Consider the following 22,361-nt stretch of genomic DNA (forward strand, 5'->3'; position numbering starts at 1 on the left):
TGTGTTCTTGCTCTCGCTTGAGTCAAATCGTTTCGAAAGAGCGCGAACAGACAGCCTGAGGTCGAGACAGAGAAAGAGAAAAAGAGAGAAGAAAAAAGCTGCGGTCTGGATGATTTCTTACGCTTTGGTATTGACGCAACTATTCTCTGACAACAAGGATTACATGCTGGATGAAAGTACAAGATGAGAGACCATGGAAATATATTATAAAAAATAAAAGAGAAGGAATTGTTGCTAATCGATTAGGACAATGCAACGAATTGAACAAATTTTTTTATCACAAGTTGTAAAATACAAATTATAAAATAATATTATATTTTGTGAAATATTGTCTCTATCTTAAATCAAATGTGGACTGGAACAAAAGTTCTTAGGTGACATTAAAGATTAACTATCCTCTTTCGAGGATCCTTTTTTAAACTAATTTTCCTTTTCAGATTCACTAAAACTACGAGCATCAGAAGTTTTGTTCCATCTTGTATAACAAGTCGCACAAATTTGTCTATCTGAATTAAATTCATTTTATTCTTGATTATTTATTCAAAATCTACAACAAAGATTTTCTCGCGTTTATACATGCTTAAAAGGATTATAAATATAAATTATTCGTAAGAGGTACTTGTACTCATCCATTTCAAATTCAAGTTTCAAAAAATAGGAAAAAAAGAGAGATACAATTATAATAACGATTCTAACATCTACAAAAAAGATCAAACTTAATTCATTAAAATATTGAAAGATCATGAAAGTATAATACTAAAGTTCGTGGCACATAAAGTCTCGTATGGGACTTGACTCTTTAAAAGTAATATCTCGGTAAAAAGAAGCATTAAGATAGAAAAGAAGCGATGAAGTGAATGGGTGCTCATCAGTAGCCCCGAAGCCTTTTCGCGCGCGCGTTCCGTGTGATAGAGAAAAAAAATATAGTTCAGGCCGCAGGAATTACATAATTTCAAAATGGCGTTGGAACATCTCTCGCCCGATGTTGATGATTAGTAAGAGTAAGAGAGAACGGTTGTTACCGATCCTATCGTTACTTTTTATTCTTATTTCTTTTTTTTTTTATTCAATCCTTCATCTCTTATTAGTTGAATTGGATCAGTATGACCTTTGATTTAGGGGTGCAGTCGATCTCGACACGAATGCGTCCCTTTCAAAGGATGATCCAATTTGAGAGTGAATATACGATGCTGATATGTACCTGGTTCGCCTTGGATGTGTACTATAAGAGTGAAGGGGGGAAGATCCGGTGAGAAAGAGAGTTAAGAAGTAGAAAGAAAGAGAAAGAAAGAGAATGTACCAAGATGCGATTGGTATTGCTATATCTCATTCGCTATCAAATGTTACTGATTCCGGTCGCATCTATCCAAATATTTACTTTAGACTTAAATGATTTTCGTGCGTAAATCTGTTTTGGCAATGCTGAACGGCTCGATTGATATCCGGCAAACATTGTTTATCCACCAAATGACATATAGTCATTTTAAATATAGATATGATAAGATAGATATGTGATATGTATCTATACTTGTTCCGCTTATATGCTCTTCTCCTTTTTTTTCTTTCCTCTTCTTCTTTCTTCTTTATGTATCTAATCTTACGTATGGATTTGATTCTTTACGTCCGGTTACCAAATGTATCTGCTGGTACCAAAGGAATTACAACATCATTTTGAATAGCTCTCATATTCAATGTGTTCACCGAGATATTTCATCGAACTATGTATATACCTACCGGATACCATTCTTACTTTACACATACATACATGAATACGTATTTATGATGTGAGAAGACAAGTCTAATTTACGAACGGTGGAGTGAGAAGTTTCTAGTGTTTGACATGGAACTATAGCAATCGAACATATTTTTGTATTTTTCTTGTCTCCCTGTAATTTGTATTGAAAATTACTTTTTTTTTTTGCTTTTTTTTATAACAAGATGCAAAAGTTTTTAAATGATTTTAAAGATCAATTACTTTTTTTCGTAAGATTAATTACTTTTCTCTAAAAGAGACTTTTAGCTTTGTAGTTAGGCTTATAGTTATAAAAGTTAAGCTTGTAGTTTTACAATTTGAAAAAAAATTAGTCTAAAGTCTCGAAAAATAGTAATCGATTTTTAAAATTACTTAGGAACTTTTGGTCCAGTATTTTTCTAAGCTCATGTGGATCATTTGTCTTAAAAATTCTTTTATGCCATCCGATTTTTTTTCTTTTATTTTTTTTTCATTTTTTTTCTTTTAAGTTTCGTCCAACTTTTGTTATATGTTTAGCATTACATGTATCATAAAATAACAAGATCGACTGATACTATTTATTTCAAGATAAATAAATTTTCGTAAAAATGATATGTACAATTATGTAAGATCGCTAATGTAACTCACGATACTTTCAGTAACGAGTTTGTCTTGTGAAAGATCGATCGGGGATCATCAACCATTAAATTTCCACGAAGTCACTTTCTTCGACATTCCGTCGGAGGATGCAGATGTAGCATAGCATCAATGGCTTTGATTGTTTAAGCACACGTAACCTGTTGAATACATAATCGTCATTACCAGCGAGAAATTTTACTGAGAATGTGAAACGAAAAATGTAGATCACGATAGCTATCTATGAACCTCAGCCATTGTAACATGATTGATAGATCGAGTGTACAAAGATAAAAAAGACTAAAAGAACAAATTTTTAATAATTGTATGTTTAATTATATACTGTTTACATTCTATATATATATATATATATATATATATAGTAATATATTTTAGTAATATATTATTAAAATAGTATTAGTATAATACAATAATTAGTATTAGTTAGTATAAATATTAGCATTGCTATGAAAATATATGATATATTAATAAATATACACACACACACATACGCTTTATATACGATTATATATACAGGGTGTTTCACGTAACTGAAACAGTCTGTATCTCCTAAACGGTTAAAAATAGAAAAAAATGTTATAAATCAAAATTAAATGATATCACACGATGCAAATAATTTTATGCACTTTTATCCATCGATGCATCAGAAAAATACAACTGCATTTTTTTTTAATGGAAACCTATATCTTTGACTAAAGCAGTTGATGCAGTTTTTTATGCTCTACGTAAAAGTATTAACATACTTATGCCCTAAACTTATACGTTAAGAAGTTATCATAGCTAAAAGTTCTCTAAATTTTTTCGGTAATTATGAACCAGCCATTAATATTAATCACTAATATGAATGTAAAATTATGTTTTTTATTAGTAAGTATTCATTACTTGTGTTATTAACTGTTCATTAACACATGACGACAGATCTAAATAATACAGAAAAAATTAGTTACGATAACTTCCTAACGTATAAGTTTAGGGCATAAGTATATTAATACATTTATGTAGAGCATAAAAAAAGTGCAGTTACATTTTTCTGATGCACCGATGCACAGAAATGCATAAATTTATTTGCATATTATTCACTATTTAATTTTCATATAACATTCTTTTTTCTATTTTCAATTATTTAAGAGATATAGCATGTTCCAGTTACGTGGCATACTCTTTGCGTATACTTGTAGATTTATATAATATTATAATCTAAATTTACTTACTTATATTTATGTAACTCTAATCTCTATAAAAATTTATTTATTTTAATGAAAAATTTTATGTTTAAGTATTACAATTTTTCTTATTTTCATTAAAAAACTATCTTTATTTCCCAAATACAATAAAACATATATCTTAAATACTTATCATTTTTAAATATAGAACGCCACCAAGCTTACATTCATGAAGAAACATTTGAAACATTATGATCGATAAGATAGATCGCATAATGATCACTTCTTGACAGTAGTGCCATCTTGACTATTTCACTTGCAATATTTAAAAAGTTTCGTTCGTATAATAGTCAACGGTATTGATGATGATCTGGTTTGTTTCATCGCGGCTCGTTGTGACGTATCTCCATGTTTTCGAGGAATTCACATAGATTCGAGAGAAGCAGGAATACAACATTGAATCTTCGACATTAAGAAAAAGAGCCTTTAAGCGCTCATTTGGTACGGTGAAGTGAAAATCGAGAAAGGAATTTTATAGATTAGAAAGAGTTAAATATGTCGCAAGAGGAAGAAGTTTTGAGTGAGAAAAATGAAATGCCTCAGGCAAACAATGCGCTTCTTTTTCGACTTGCTATAACAAAGAGTTTTGAAAACATCTCTGAATCTGTTTGGTAAGTTATAAATATATAAGTCTATAAGTTAGATATATGTAATTTTTAAAAGTTTCTTACAAACTTTATTAAAACTTTGACACTTTTTTTCATTTCAAGGAAAATAGTAAAACAAATTAGTACTTGAACTACTTTTGACTAACTTATTTAATTATTACCACGATGTCTGCTTTGTTTCTATTGAAATGTTACCCATAATAGCCTTTATGAATTCACAAGAAAATATTCGCTTTGTCAAGTATATATCTAGAATGCAAATCACAGTTGTTATAACAAAGATGATTCATCAATGACGACAGCATAGTTGAATAGAAGTGAATTTTAAATTAGAATCTATTCTTATATAAAGACAAACAATTATTCTATGCTCTGTGTTATTACATGACCCCTTTATTGTATAACTTCTATAGTTTTTAGTTGAAGATAAAAGTTTGTTTTACATTACGTGGATTATTATGAGATAGATATAAGTAGAAAATTGTATAAAGTTACTAGAAAAAGAGAACTTATGTACGTAGAAAAGTACATAATTTTATCTTTGTATTCATTGTAATGTTAATTAAATAATCTAAGTTATTATGTATTCAAAGATAGATAATATTTATGAAAATGTTACATATATTAAGTAATGATATTGAAAATAATTTCTGAAAGGATTCAGAGATATTCTCTCTCTCTCAGGGCTTATAATTATAGCTATATAAATATGACCGGAAGTTGCTTGCTTCCAGGAAGAAGTAATCTCTATCGAAACATATCATATCGAATACTATGCGTGGTTTTCTTATAATCTGAAGTATTTTATTCTTTGATCTTTTTTTAATGGTAATGCATTCACTCATATAAATTTAATTACAATATAGAGATTAATCCTTTCTCCTTGTAATCAACATGAAATTAATCAACTCACAAGATACTTCGACAAAGTTTATTAACTCTCGCTTTAGTTTTACGTATCAAGTGAATCATAACCTCAGCAAAATGATGGTCGATTACAACCATGTTTCTGCGTTGGATTCTCAAGTGAAAGGATCGATAAAAGGCGGTCACAGTTTTGCATTGACATTATTCGATCATGAATGTATATGTTGGTCGAATCATTTGTAAACAGTATTTTCTGAGAAATTAAAGAGAATAATCCGAAAAAATGTTATTAAAGAAACATATTTCGCGATTTTCGAAAAATATTCACAATGATGACGATAAGTAGACTGTTAGAAAAATAAGATTATAAATTTGTAAGACGCGAAATTCAAAATGTGAAAATCTTAAAAATATATTTATACATTTAAAACATAAGAATAGTAACAATATTGTATTTATAAAACAAGAAATTCACAATGTGATAATCGTGAAAATATTGAATTCGTAAAGCGCGATATCCAAAATGTGAAAATTGTAAAAATCGTATAATTTTCGTGTATTTTTTTTTTAGAAAAAGTAAAACAAAAGAAAAATTTGACAAAATCACATCATTCAAAATGTAGGAAATGTATAGATTCTCGTTATATTTATTTTAACGTGAAACAAAAATTCTAACGAAATAATTAATCTCTTTCACAATGTCGTATACTTATCCGAAAGTACGTTATATCTACCTACTTACAAACGATATGAATCTTAAGCAAGAGAATATCGGATGGAGGGGAAGAAAATGTTGAGGTCGCTGGGACGATAGTGTCACTCGATGTCATTGGCCTTCACGACTTGCATGTTAATTCGTCGTTCGTTCGTTCTTTCGTTCTCTGACGTGGCCATCGAGTTCTTTGGTCACCATCGAAAGATTATGCGTTCTCTCTCTCTCTCTCTCTCTCTCTCTCTCTCTCTCTCTCTCTCTCTCTCTCTCTCTCTCTCTCTCTCTCTCTCTATTTCTCTCTTTCTCTCTCTTTCTCTCTCTTTCTCTCTCTCTCTCTTTCTCTACATTTCTTATTCTAAGAATCACAACGTTAAAGAGATTCTATTCTCTCATCTCCTTCTCTTAAACTTCTTTATTAATCGTTCTCCTTCTATTTCCTCTTCCGAGAAACTTAGCAACACTGGCATACCGGTTGACCTTCGAGGAATTCCATGAAACGTTCGAGGAAACAAAGGACCCTAAGCGTGTATATGTAGTATTACTACACTACTACGAAAGGAAGAGAGAGAGAGAGAGAGAGACAGAGAGAGAGAGAGAGAATGAGAGAGAAAGAGAGAGATATCGTCAACGGAAGCCGCAGTTGTTGGAGCGACCCTCGCATTGTGAATATCGTGCCGGTTGTCGATTGATCGAGATCGTGGAACGAAGACAATTTCTTGTTCTATTTTTTCTTATACAATATTTTCAAGTTATAAAATTAAATTCCTAGTCATTTGTTATGGTACATGTACTAGACACTGTGAAAAAAGGATCTTCATCATCATCATTATTGAAATTGAAAGTTGGAAAAAAATAATTAGTGTGCTCGATTAGGTCTGGACTAATGCAAATATGTAGCATTGATATCAAATTGCACCAGTCCCGGCCTGATCGGAGCATACTATAACGACGTTGGAGAAATTGTTTCTTTTATTTATTAGAATTGGTAAGATTTCGTAAAATTGAAATTGTTACTTTTAATTTTATTTACGTTTTATATATTTCTTTATGTATATTATATTTATATATTTTATATATATATATATATATATATATATATATATATATATAAAAATAAAATTTATATGTGCATATGTATATATGTATCATTTTTTAGATAATTATACTCAATAATTATCTTAATTTTTATTTCCTTATTTTATTGACTTAGAATTAAATAATTTTAATTCACAATCTCATTTACATGTATCGATTTATTATTAATGAATGTTTTTACCATATATTATGAGTTTACATTTTCGATTAACTTTCGTAATAAAATTGTTTTTAAAAAGTATAGTATTAGAAATTAGAAGATTAAATTCAATCACAATTATTATCATTTTTGATCTAATTAATAACGTCATTAATATCAATTTATTATCAATAAGTACATCCTTACAACAGTTTACTTTATAGATTCGCATTTTTATGATAAGATCATTCTTACGAGTTTGATTAGAAATTAGATAATTAAAAAGACTCGATAATTATCTTCATTTTTGACTTAATTAATAGTTTCATTTGTATCAACTTTTATTATCACTGAATATTTTTATTTTACAGGCTGATTTCATGATAAAATCATTCTCAGATTTAATTTTTTTAGAAATTCCAATAATTACATAATGGGTTAGTATTGTTTGTCTACTGTCGTAATCTGATAGAAGGATCCGATATATATCATTATTGCTTCTTGGAATTGAAAGCACTAGTAGATGTAGGTAATTTAAGAGTTTGTTTCGAGTTAGATTAAAAAGAAAAAAAATTTGATCCTTATGATACGATTTATGTGGAAACATTTCTATTTTTACAGAATTCACATAAAGTCCGATAACACTTTTACCATTTAAATTATTTAAAGTGTTATCTGACTTCATGTAAATCCTTTATCAATTAAATATACATAAGAAAATAATTTAATCGATTTGGAATAACGATCTATTTGGAAAACATTGTCTATATGCCCGAATGTATGTTGCATAAAGTTTACACATTTACATATAATATATGATCGTATATACATGTATCTAACATAAGTAACGTATGAAAAGAATGCCGACAAATTTGAAAGCTTAGGTAAGGTTATGTCTACATATATTGTTAATATTAATACTGCATTTCTTCTCTTTATACATGTAATATATACACTTATATACGAGAGATAGGAATATATATTATTATTTAATATTATTTATAATTTACGAATAAAGATTATTTTATTCTATATATAATTATATGAAATAGAAAAAATTCAAAGAGAGCAAAAAAATTTTGTTCATTGTTTCAGTAAGGAAGAATTTCTCGAATTACTGACTATTGTTAAGAAACAGCCATCTTCTTCGCTTGGGCGCAAATTGTATAAAGCTATGATCGATGAATTGTTGGAGAAAATGAACGATCAATTGAAGGAAATATATCAAGAGGGTTCGTTAGAAGCTGGATTGACAAAACTTTCCAAATTGTCAGAAGAAGCAGGGAATACAGTTAATAATGAAACTGTTTGGTATATTAGAAATCTCTACTTTATTTTATAAATAGTTTATTACTGTAGTAATATTTATTATATTATATTGTATACACGTATATATAATATAGGAGACCACCTGGAGATGTTAAAGTACATTTGAGATCTTTAGACTCAAAAAAGATTAAGGTAGAATGTGAAAAACTGGAGAAATGGTTGACTGAAATAGAGAATGAAAATGCTATGTTAATGAAGAAACTGACTAATGATAGAGCTAAAGTATATACTATTAATAGCAGAATAGCAAAGATTTTACACCGTGGTCCTATGATTCAAGAACATTTGGAAGATCAAGTTGAGCAGTTGCAACATTTACTCCAAGTTTTAGAAAAAGATTGAGATTCTCTGTGTTTTGTTTACGAATACAAGATAAAAGGATTCCACTTGAATTGTGAGAAAGGACATGTGAAGACAAAGAGGTAGAGTTTCTATTTTTGGAATGATCAAGAAAAAAGACCGTTTATAGTATGATGATAAACGGAAGAATCCGAAATATGTTGAAAAAGGATTGGTGGAAATATTTGAAGTTCTATTTAAATATTTTCTTTATTTATTTATGGTTATACTGATTTATAAGCCATGTGTCATAGTCAATTTTTGTGTTATATTAAATTTACTATTTTTATTGCCATACTAAATCGACCATTTTTGTTGTCATAGTAAATTGGCCATTTTTATACCATAGTAAAAGAAAATGATTTTATATTCATGTATGTAAGATACTCATATGTAAGACACGTTACTTACTACGTCAATTTTGTTAGATCTCATTTGAAGACTTGTTGGTTAGGATAACGTTAATTTTATCTCGTAACTCTTGCGAGATATTTTTCATTTTCGATGCTCTTTCTAATTTACGAAATAAAGCTACATTTCTTTTCTACGATATAATATTATTAAATTAATTGTAACACGTCGTTTATAAAGTGTATTTACGCAAGAACATAAAATGATTATCATGATTATAATTAATCTTAAAAAAAGGAATTGTATATTAATTACCTTTTCTATCTCTATTATTATAGATACTTCATTAATCTTTTTGTCATTTTCTTCCTTTGACCGTTTACATTCGATCAAACTTTCCTTTAAATTATCTTGTTCGATCGTTAACTTTTCAAATTTCCCGCGAATTTCTTCGTGTATGTGTTGATTATTAAATATTACGCAGGACAAATAATTATCGTGAATATTTCTTAATCGATTCTGGAGCACCTCGTTTCTTATTTTCATTTCTTCTATTTCAAGCAAAGTCCTTTCTCTCGATTGATTAACATAAAAAATTTTCATTTCGATTTCTTTGTATTTTTTACTAAAAATGGTTTGTAATTTTTTTCCATTTGATTGCATATCTTTTATAATATTCATCTTGTTTTTATCGTCTTGCATTGTAGAAGAACAATTTAAAACAAAAAAAGAACTTGTTTTTAAAATTTTTTTTTTTAAATAAAATTTAATTAAACAGAAAAAAAAGCAAAGTAATATTTTGAATAATTAATATAACAAAATATCGTTGGATTCATTCGAGTTAATAATGTTCGATGTTAATTTCTATGAAAAATATTAAAAGTTGAAAGAAAAACGATCGACGTTTCTATGAAAAATATTAAAAGGTGAAAGAAAGACGATAAAAGAAAATGGCGATTATGGTTGGACAGTGATGGTGCAGCAGCGACAACATGGCGAATTATCCACGCTAAACAAGTTCCCGCGTAAAGGCAAGCTCGACGTTAATTGGTTCATTTCCTCAAATCGCATAACTCGGTTGAGTACAGCTAGTAGGCCGGCAGATGGCAGTAGCATTAGCTCCGTCCGGTGCATCGCACAAGGCGGCTCGCCATTGTGCCCCGTGATTGCCTACTGAAGTTTTCGTGTTGTGAAGGAGAATTGATTTGGTTTTTAGCAGTCTCCTGCGAGCTTACTAGCTGTGCCGCTATAACGGGTAAGTCAAAAATCATTATGCCGTGAAGGATTGACATTGAACATTATTCGTTAAATAATTTTCGTGTTAAGTGAAAAAGCGTCCTGCTCGCCCGTTTCTCATCTTTTTTCTTTTTTTTTCTTCTGTCTTTCGTTCTATCTTTTTTCTTTTTTATCATTTTCAACATATTCCATCGGGTTAATAATTAAAACGATGAACGACTTCGTACACATAACACATTCGTTTTTTTACGTCGCAAATAGAGTAACGACGTGCCGACGTTACTCGACTTTTTGGGGGTTAGTTTTGTGCCACTGGCGGGCACGCTCACGCTCGCGCGCGCGCGCGTCCGTTCGTCGACTCTTTGCCTTCTTTCCTGCCCTTACGATCGTTTCGTTCTTCAATTCCATGCAGTGTTGTAGGATGGAATACGTAAACTTGTTACAATTTTTCAATTGTCTTATTTGTCTTTTTTATCTTTTTTGTTTTATTTTTAATTCTATTTTTTTTTGTCTTGTTTTTTGAATACAATGTTTCATTTAAGATAAAAGTAATAGAGATAGAGATAGAGATAGAGACAGAGTGAGAGAGGGAGAGGGAGAGAGACAGAAAGAGAGAGAGAAGAGAAAGAAAGAAAGAAATAAACGAGTTTAAATTTATAGGTTATAAGTTTGTACGTTCTGTTTTTCTAGGAGGTATCGCACCGTGTTATACGATAACAACGACAACGACGATGAAGGTCGACAGCCGAAGTCGATAATTCCGGTAGTTCGTTTCGGTTTCTTCCGTCGGAATTCGTTTGAATTCTTTCGTACGTTTATCGGAACATAATAAAGTCTTTCGGAAAATTCCTCCATAGCGGAGTCTTTTTCCTCCTCGTCGTTGTCGTCGTTTCGCTTTGAGTTTCTTAATTAATAAATAAATTTTTTTGCTTTAATTTTATTGGACAAGGATTAGAAAAAAGGTGGGTGGGGCATAGGGGGAAGAATTACGCACGTTAGAAAAAGACAGTGAGATCAGCGCCACTTCACGAGGATTTCTTTTGTCATTGGAGTCGTAGTCATTTCTCGTTCCTCCTTGCGTATGCCCGCCGCGTTATCACAAAAGATAACATGATGGATCACAATTTTATTATCTGCTCATTCTCGATTGTAACGTTTCAATCGCAATGAACGTAATATTATGTTTTTTTTTAGTTTTATCCAATTTGTTTTCTATATATACTATTAGATTTCTTATTTCTAAGATTTCTTTTTTTCGTATTTGGTGATTTGTTATAGACAAATTTTGATGGAATGAGATTTAAAGTTAGATGTTCATAGAACACGCACGCATAGTAACAAGAAGGGAGAAAATTTAGATTATTTTGTAAGAATAATAAGTGTTTGTTTCGTTCCATATATCAACATTATACATGTATATATATTATACGTATCTCATAATAACATTACATGTGTATATATATATATGTATATGTATATATTTATGTGTATATATACACATACATCAATTTACACATAATTATATATATATATATATATATATATATATCTAATAATATGTTGATAACAATGTGATTGACATCAACATTGCACATATAGCAACAATATATTACATATTGTGTATATATCAATATGTTGATATACTAATGTATTGATATAATAATATGCTGATATTAACATTGTGTATGTGTGTTTGTTATATTTTTCAGAAAATATGCTTTTTTATAATTGAAGATTTTATTAAAATAATTAATGTATCGTTATTTTTTATTCCTTTCTCTTAGACTGGTTAGTCTTAAGAAACTCAAGCGTAACCAACGAAACTTACGTCGGAGAATCTCGATGACCTCGAAAGAGAGACTCTCTTTGCGAATGCATGCAACCATCTGCGCTATAGCATTTCTTACGTTTATACTCTCGCATAGGTTAGCTCTCGGCTGTATACATGTAGCTTCTTTGGTAACAAGTCACGTGACTTGCCAATAAACACTCATTCGTAAGAAATTATTTTAAACGAATTCGAAATAATTTCGATAAATTTTTTGAGTTCAGATTTTTCTTTTTTCTTCTCTATTGTCGTTTTTTTCTTCTTTTAGTTTATTTATTTTCATTCAAAATTTAATTAATTTATTTTATGGAGTACAAATTTATTACTATACATACATGTAAATACGTTTAAATATAAATAATGGCGTGGGTTCTATCAACGTTTGCCATCCTCTTCACTTACCATCGACAACATCTATACGTGTAAGGTATTACGCTGGAATGCTTTCGAACACGATCATGAGTCTTCGTAGGAGGTATTCGGATAATAATAACTCGACAAGATATAGATATCTAAAGAATTTGCTTGAAAAATATTCGTTACTTTCTTTTTCGTATTTTTATATTCGGTTCTCTTTTTGTTTCAGGACCGTAGTTAGGATTACTAATACCTCATATTATATCGTTCTTTATTAAAACATATTTTGATTAATTTATATTAATTGATTTTTTTTTCGTTGAATAATATTTCATTAGATTTAGTTCTTATTAATTATTTTTTAAAAACATTTCACTTTCTTCTTTTTTCTATTATGATAAAAACGAAATTTCTTTTTTTTATTTGTTTGTAAATCGTATTTAAGAAAAGTAGGAAAGAGAAGTTTGTTTTGGAATCTATCTAATGTTTCTTTTCTGTTTATTTATTCGCTGGAAAAGCTTTTCTATTGGTTGTTGGTGTTGCGCTGTTATTGAGTGTCCGACCAACCCGTAGACAAATCGGCCGAGAGTAAACAAGTATTTTGAATACAAAACATGTATCCTTGGAACGCGAGTATTACTGTGTTATGATTCTACGTGATTAGTTTTCACTGTGGAAATTTGTGTCCGCGAATGAACGCGTCTGCTACTTTCTGTGATATTTTATGTTATTCCATGAACTGTACTGAAATGAATGGAAGTTGCAATGGTCGTTACATTATATATGCATACGATATATAATATATACATCTTGCAATTTTCGAGTTATCTCAATTTTTTTTCTTTTCTTTTTTTTTCTTATTTTCTTTTTTGTTTGTTTTTAAGAGAAATTTAGTCATGTAACGCAATGGACGGTAACTTATGGTGGGAAAAAGAAATAAAAAATAGAATAAAGAGAAAAGAGTAGTTACATAAAATCGTTAAAGAACAGACGTTTATATTCAGCCGGATTTTCGATTTTATTTTTTGAAAACTTATTTTGAGGTTATGTCTTTCAAGTTATTACAGATGTTCGATCAACGATAACAATGCTTCTCATTTTGATGAATCGTTTTCTATGTCGTCTTTTGTTCTCTCTTGAATTTCTTCGACGTTTTTACGTAACATTCAGTCACAGTCTAGATAATTGCTTGGAATGTAGAACAAGAATAGGCGTTAGTCTCTTTATTCCTATTTCTTGTCTCGTTCTTACATATGCCTATGTATTATATATGCGTAGTACTGTATCTCTAACCTGTTTTCTAACGTTCATTAGATTTAATGGACTTTATACATACGCACATGCGCGCGCGTACGCACACATACATATACACACACTTATTTATATATAGAATAACATTTACATATATATGTTTCGAGATAAATGTACCTAATAAGTAATATGTATTTTCAGTATTTTATTATGTAAACAAGCAACATTGAGTTTAATATTTCTTTTTGTTACAAATTTAGATTATGATATGCTATAGTAATATCGGAATTTATAGTAAGTAGCAGTCTTAATATTTTTGTAAAATGTTGATTTTATTTATTAAGAAATCCAAAACTACACTATACTATAATAATGTCGGACTTTGTAGTAAAAAATACTGAAAATACAGTGTCGTTTATTTAATTATAAAATTTAAAAAAATTGTTGATATTATTATAGTACAATACGTAATATTGTGTTGATCAAGAAGAAACGTTGAAATTTTCCATAAAAATCTTTCAATACAGTGTTATTGATTTAAATATAAAATTGTGCAGATATTTCGACGTTATTATAATATAGTATAGTATCGGGTTGACCAATAAGTATCATGTCAAAATTTTTAATAAAAAATCCTAAATATATAATAGCTATTATATGTATATGCATGTATTACTTTATATTATTATATGTATATATATTATATATACATATATATATATATATATATATATATATATATAATTTCTACATTCTATATACTAAATTTCAACTGTACTATAATACAGTATAGTATAGCATTTAATTTCACTATTACTTATTAGCTAATTCAATAGTAAACGCACCTATTCAACCAACACACACATACACATACACACATACACACACACACACACAGAGAGAGAGAGAGAGAGAGAGAGAGAGAGAGAGAGAGAGAGAGAGAGAGAGGGAGAGGGAGAGGAGGAGAGAGATACATTACCTAAATATATATCCATATATTATATAGTGTTTTGTGTGAGATAAGTTTTGGGCTAGGTCAAGTTAAGTCGTATTAGAGGATAATCCGATGTGAGTCGTGGGACAGAGTTTCTCGTAAGTTGGGGGTGGGTTTTAAGGATGGGGATGGTTCTCTCTCTCTTTCTTTCTTTATTTCCTCTTCGTCCCTCGTGGCACAACAAAGCGTTTCCAGGGTAACTGTTAGCTCGAGGTTGCCATCACAAAACTTTCCAGCTTGTGACTGAAAACATTAATGTAGGGGTTTCGGGGTGAGCGCGCGCATATTCGAAAGGGGTGGGGGCAAGGGCTCACCGCGTACACGCAAATATGAGAGAAAGAGAAAGACAGAGGGAGAACTCACACGCCCATTGACACGCAAGCACGCATGTTTTCCTCCCGACTTTGTCCTCTCGTCTAGGCGTTCCCTATGTGCTACCCACATCTCTCTTTTCCCTTCTTTCTTTTTTTTTTAATTTATTTATTTTTTATTTACTTTGTTCTCTTTATCGTTATATTTAAATAGGAAAAAAGGAGAGATGCATATTTTATGTGAATATTGAAGATGATAGCTTATAGAGTGTATATATATATATATATATATATATATATACATGTCTCATGTTAATGTATGTGAATAAGAATTATTATTATACTTTTTTTTTTCCAAGAATAAATCACAGTATCGTAATTTTATAGAAAAATGAATCGAATGTTTCTCATAAGTTCGTTTCAATTTTATAAATAAGATGGAGATAATAGAAATAAAAATTAAATAATATAGAGATAAAATAATATATATTCCATAGATTTATAAAAGACACATAATCTTTTGTCGGCTTTTAACTATATTGTATTATAGTTTTCCAACAGATTTTATTATATTTTTCTATTAACATTATGGTATGTAATGACATTAAGTGTATGTCATCATTACTGACCTTGATAGTATAGACAAGTTACATCACATCTCCCCCCTACACACGCGCGCGCGCGCGGGTTCAAGAATGATATAATTACAATGTCACGGTTTACATTGCCTTGTATCAAATTCCTGATTGGTCGTTTTTCAATGTGTTAGCCTATTTATTTCCTCTTTTGGTGTTAGTTTCATTTTATTCCTATTTTTTTGTTTATTTATATTTAAATTATGAAATTTAATTTTTTTTTATTTAATATTTTATCCCTATGTAATATAATATAAATTAGAAAATATTAGTATATTTTGTGTATTATTGCAGTACTATCTATGTGTAATATTATACTTTATATTACAACATATTTATTAACAACACACACACACACACACACACACACACACACACACACACACACACACACACACACACACACACACACACACACATATATATATATATATATATATATATATATATATATATATATATATATATATATATATATATATATTAATTATTGTATAGAAAATCGTCAAGATTATTTGATAACGTAAAATACGTGATTAATAGAAAATGATGTAGTTTTTACCACGCAAATTTCAACCACATATATATATACACATAGCCGTACATAAAAGTGACTATGCTAGGCGCGTGTTTACAGTTGCTCACCGGTTTCTTAATTTGCATGAAATATAGGTTACTATACGACCTCGCTTGATATCGCACTTTTACGTTGAATAGTACTAGTTGTATGAGTTTCTTTTCTCTAACATAAACTCTTCCTCGAAGAAATATATTACGAATTTTCTTTTTAATCTCCTCATCGCGCGAAATTGTAAAGGAAAGAACAAAACTATTTTTAGGTCTTAAAATCAGTTAAAAAAAGAAGAGGAACATGTTATCTGAAAAATGTTCGTTATCAGAACATTTATACACTAGATCAAATATATTAGACTGATGTATGCTAATGTCTACAAATGTGGTTTTCTACTTATGACTATTTTTTATGTTTAATAGCATATATTATACTATTATTATGCTTTGCTAAATGTTAAGAATAAGTTTAATATAGAAGGTATATTTGATGGTCCAAATATAATAGAAAAGAAATAATTTTTATTCGAAGATATTTTCCAAACTATAGAAGTCACCGATATTATTTTCAGAAATATTTATGTCATTGAAATTACTTGAAATATATCCAATATATATGTGTTTCTTATATCGAATTAAAAAAAAGATAACAACCTTATAAACAAACTTTTCAAACAAATATGCAAATTATCATCTCCACTATATACATAATATGAAATAAATAAAAATAAAAAAAAGAAAACAAGAAAGCGAAATTAATATTTTTATTTGAAAAGAGAGAGAGAGGGGGTAGGGAGGGAGAGAGAAATGTATATGGGGAGGTAGATATTGTGAGAAATTTTTCGCGTTAAAATTGTTATCATGAAAAATTTTCAAACAAATATGCAAAATCAGTTTTAAAATTAATTTTCATATATACAAAACACGGTATTAAAAACAAAAAGAAAAAAAAAGAAAATGCAAACGAGATCAGAGAATTTTTTCGAAATGTATAGTTTAATTTGAAAAATAAAAAGGATAGTAGAAAGGTGCTTCTCTATGTATGTGTGTCTGTCTGTGCGTGCGTATGTAGATGTGTGTGACTGTGCGCGAGACAGAGATCGCGAGAAACTTTGTACGTTAAAATTGTAACCATTTGGTAGATTTTAAAGCACCGTTTTAGGAGATCGGTAAACGCCTGACACGGAGAGAAAAATACGTACGTACGTACATATAAACATAAATACCTTCACACACACACACACACACACACACACACGGTTGGCAACTAAGTGATTGCGGATTTTGTCGATAGATGAACTTTACACTTTTTTTTGTTAAATCCGCAATCACTTAGTTGCCAACCAAATACATACATACATACGTACATACATACATACATACATACATACATACATACATACATACATACATACATACATACATACATACATACATACATACATACATACATACATACATACATACATACATACATACATACATACATACATACATACATACATACATACATACATACATACATACATACATACATACATACATACATACATACATACATACATACATACATACATACATACATACATACATACATACATACATACATACATACATACATACATACATACATACATACATACATACATACATACATACATACATACATACATACATACATACATACATACATACATACATACATACATACATACATACATACATACATACATACATACATACATACATACATACATACATACATACATACATACATACATACATACATACATACATACATACATACATACATACATACATACATACATACATACATACATACATACATACATACATACATACATACATACATACATACATACATACATACATACATACATACATACATACATACATACATACATACATACATACATACATACATACATACATACATACATACATACATACATACATACATACATACATACATACATACATACATACATACATACATACATACATACATACATACATACATACATACATACATACATACATACATACATACATACATACATACATACATACATACATACATACATACATACATACATACATACATACATACATACATACATACATACATACATACATACATACATACATACATACATACATACATACATACATACATACATACATACATACATACATACATACATACATACATACATACATACATACATACATACATACATACATACATACATACATACATACATACATACATACATACATACATACATACATACATACATACATACATACATACATACATACATACATACATACATACATACATACATACATACATACATACATACATACATACATACATACATACATACATACATACATACATACATACATACATACATACATACATACATACATACATACATACATACATACATACATACATACATACATACATACATACATACATACATACATACATACATACATACATACATACATACATACATACATACATACATACATACATACATACACGCATACACGCATACACGCATACACGCATACACGCATACACGCATACACGCATACACGCATACACGCATACACGCATACACGCATACACGCATACACGCATACACGCATACACGCATACACGCATACACGCATACACGCATACACGCATACACGCATACACGCATACACGCATACACGCATACACGCATACACGCATACACGCATACACGCATACACGCATACACGCATACACGCATACACGCATACACGCATACACGCATACACGCATACGCGCATACGCGCATACACGCATACGCGCATACACGCATACACGCATACACGCATACACGCATACACGCATACACGCATACACGCATACACGCATACACGTATACACGCATACACGCATACACGCATGCATGCTTGCGTACATACATATATCACACACACACGCGCGTTTCTTATTGATTCGCTGCTTCCTCATGCGTTCCAGTTTGCTGCCTAACCCGGCGGTAAACATTCTTAGTAAGTGGAACGAAAAAACGGACCGTTAAATTTGCTTCTCACTTTTTGACAAAATGCGGACAGAGTAATCTTTTTTTTATAGATGTGTGTGTGTATATATACACGTACGCATTCATTCATTTTTTTTTACGTTTAACGTATTTACAACGTGTTATTAAATTCAATTAGAATTAGTTAGAAAAAATATTTTTTCTATATGATAATTTTGTTGAGAAATTTATTATTCAGATATTAATTATTTATTTAATTCTCTATTTGAAAATTTATTATTCGAATTATAAATTTACAGTAATATATTAGTTTTATAATTGATTTATTTGTTTTAAGATTTTTTATTCTTACCCAAAAATATTATATAATTAAATATTTTTAATTATTACAAATTTAATACATGATATTACATTATATTGTTCTTTTTTCTTCTTTTCTTCTTACAAATATGGAATATAAAATAATTCGATTATAATTTATTCTTTACTTTATTATTTTTTATTTATTTATTTTTTTATTTTTTAGTTTCGAGATAAACATGTGAAGGTGAACACAGGTATTATATATATTTATGTATTTCTAAATATATTTCTTTTTATTTCATTATAATTATTCGTCGATGTCCTTGAAAGCACGCAGTTAAGAAAAAAAAATTTCTACGTTAATAATTTGACGCATTCAATGATTCAATTTAATTTTTTCCCCATTTTAATTTTTTCCCCATTCCTAATCTTATCTCATAAATAGCTAACATTTTCGGCGATAATAAAAAAAATTATAGGATTCAACAGAATCCTCCGAATCGATAATACAATAAAAAAGAAGAAGAGAAAGATTAAGTTACATCTTTTATGATCACGAATAACCGGTTTATGTATTATAAAAGAAGTTCGAAATAATTTAGGTTTATCAAAATATTGTAACATGAGCGCGCGCGAGAGCGCGCCCGTGTGTATACGTGTGTACATACATATATATAATATATATGATATATTAATATTAATACAGAATGTCCTAACGAAAAGTATCAATCAGAGTTATTATGAAATTTAGTGATTTTTTAATTATTTTTTCCAAAAAACGTCGAGATAGATTAATTTTATTTTTGAAAGGAACATTTGTCCTTGTCATAAATTCACACATTGCGGACTAATCCCCTAAATATTGGTAGGGCGGATGAAAACCTTCTAAAAATATTTTTAAACGGTAAGAGTTAATGATATCGTTATCAAAGTCTTTAAATTCTTTTTGGTTTTATTTGTTTCAATTTGGAGTTAATAATTTTCGAGTAAAATGCGTCTCGAATTTTAAAATATAATAGAATGGAAATTCACCATTTTACCATTTGATCCCTGGTGTCATATAAGATTTTTGAACAAAGTTTTTATCTCTTGTGAAGAGTATAAACAAAAGTAAGTAAATTTATGAGGTGGATTTGTCACCCTATAAAACAAAATTGATGTCTCTTCGCGTTTTTCGAAAAGAAATCATTAGATTTCATAATAATCCTGATGGACATTTTTTAATTGGGACAATTTTTATATATTAACTATGAATATATGTGTCTCGTGTAACACATATACACACACGTGTATATATGTTACGTATGAGAGAGAGAGAGAGGCCGTGAATTTTAACGTATTCGTAGATTGCTTAAGAAAATTGCAACAGTGTTAGACATTTCTCGAGTTCCTCTGGCTAAAGAGTTTCCCTTTTTTGAATTTCATCTCTCTCTCCTATCTTCCTCTTTCGTTCACCTCCTCCTTTGACCTCTCTCCTCCTTCCACTTTCCTCCTCCTTTCACCTTCCTCCTTCTTTTGCTTCCTTCTATTCCTCCTTCGTCGTCCTCGTTGTCGACTCGTAGGCCTTGGAACTCGCAGAGTACTTTTAAGTCGATGGAATGCAGCGATCGCGAAGTCGTCGGTTACTTGATCTAGGTCTCTTGAGATTAGCGTGAAGAGGAGGTGGTATACCTATACCACACGTCGCAGCAAAAATTATATATGATCTCATACATACGATAACTCGCGCATTAAGCGAGTACGAATGAGTATGAATTTTGAATTTTTTATCTGAATGTTATTTATTTTACGATCTTGCCCTTTAATTTGGCTGTAAATTTGGGTAAATTTAGGGAGAAGAAAGAGGAAAAAAAAGTAGTGTAGTAATTGTAGTACAACGGAAATGGAAGGAAATTCATTGGTTCTGTTTATTTCTCTCTCTCTCTCTCTCTCTCTCTCTCTCTCTCTCTCTCTCTCTCTCTCTCTCTCTCTCTCTCTCTCTCTCACTCTCTCACTTTTTTTTAGAACATGCATTTTAATTTATAGTGAAGAATCATATAGTGAAATATCGTAAAAACGAAATGAAAGCAGATTCGTTGATTTTCTTTCTTTTCTTTTTTATTAAACGAATCGTTGGTAAACGATTGGTAAGTTACGTAAAATTCGTTTTTTATTTGAATTGACTTAAAGCGAGAGAAATGTTTTTGTAAATCTTTTTACCGATTCGTATTTCGTGGCGATTCGTATTTACGTTCAATGCTTGTTAGCACGATATTTTCCTAGCTGGTCCGATTTCTTTTCGAGAACTCTCGAGAAATACGAAGTTGATAGTAGTAATGTTTATAAGGCACGTATTTTTGGAAGGCCATGAGGAAAGAAAAAAAGTATATATCCTGAAACTCGTTAGTTATCAATATGTATATTTAGAACGGCTAGAGCAACGATGTACGAGAGAAAAATGATTCGTTTATTTTTTTGAATAGAAATGTAAATTTTTTCAAAGTTCTTGTGTTGAACTATTCCCAATTGTTGGATTTTAAATTAGACTTCTTCAACGTCGAAAAAGGATTTCAACAAATTCTAGATTGTATAGTTTAAAAGTTGGGTAGGTAAAAAAAGAACGAACGAGAAATATCCCTCATTTCGTTTAGCATGCTTTTATTTATTTTTATGTATAATTATTTTGATATATAATTCTTTTATTGATATAATTTATTTTAATAAGTTTTTTGTTGATTTTATTTATGAATATATAAATGTATAATATATAAATT

The 22,361-nt window shown here is 29.7% G+C and overlaps 2 protein-coding genes across 4 annotated transcripts in view; both read left to right on the top strand.

Moving 5' to 3' along the window:
• Window positions 1–3,890: 3,890 nt before the first annotated feature.
• Window positions 3,891–9,317, top strand: LOC118451047 (uncharacterized). Its single transcript, XM_035887169.2, has 3 exons — window positions 3,891–4,223; window positions 8,129–8,344; window positions 8,437–9,317. Exons 1-3 carry the CDS (start codon window positions 4,108–4,110, stop codon window positions 8,702–8,704), a joined length of 600 nt encoding a protein of 199 aa, XP_035743062.1. The 5' UTR covers window positions 3,891–4,107; the 3' UTR covers window positions 8,705–9,317.
• An 845-nt stretch (window positions 9,318–10,162) lies between these two features.
• The window catches only part of HnRNP-K (Heterogeneous nuclear ribonucleoprotein K), a 157,240-nt gene continuing 145,041 nt past the window's right edge, over window positions 10,163–22,361 (top strand). The window contains exon 1 of one of the 3 annotated variants that reach the window (XM_085659479.1): window positions 10,163–10,307. The gene's annotated coding sequence lies outside the window, so the exon portion shown is untranslated. The remainder of the gene's footprint in view (window positions 10,308–22,361) is intronic. The other 2 variants (XM_085659480.1, XM_085659483.1) reach the window with 2 other exon arrangements.

Source organism: Vespa mandarinia, chromosome 9 (assembly GCF_050613455.1).
Source record: "Vespa mandarinia isolate Hongniang chromosome 9, ASM5061345v1, whole genome shotgun sequence".
NCBI lineage: Eukaryota > Metazoa > Arthropoda > Insecta > Hymenoptera > Vespidae > Vespa > Vespa mandarinia.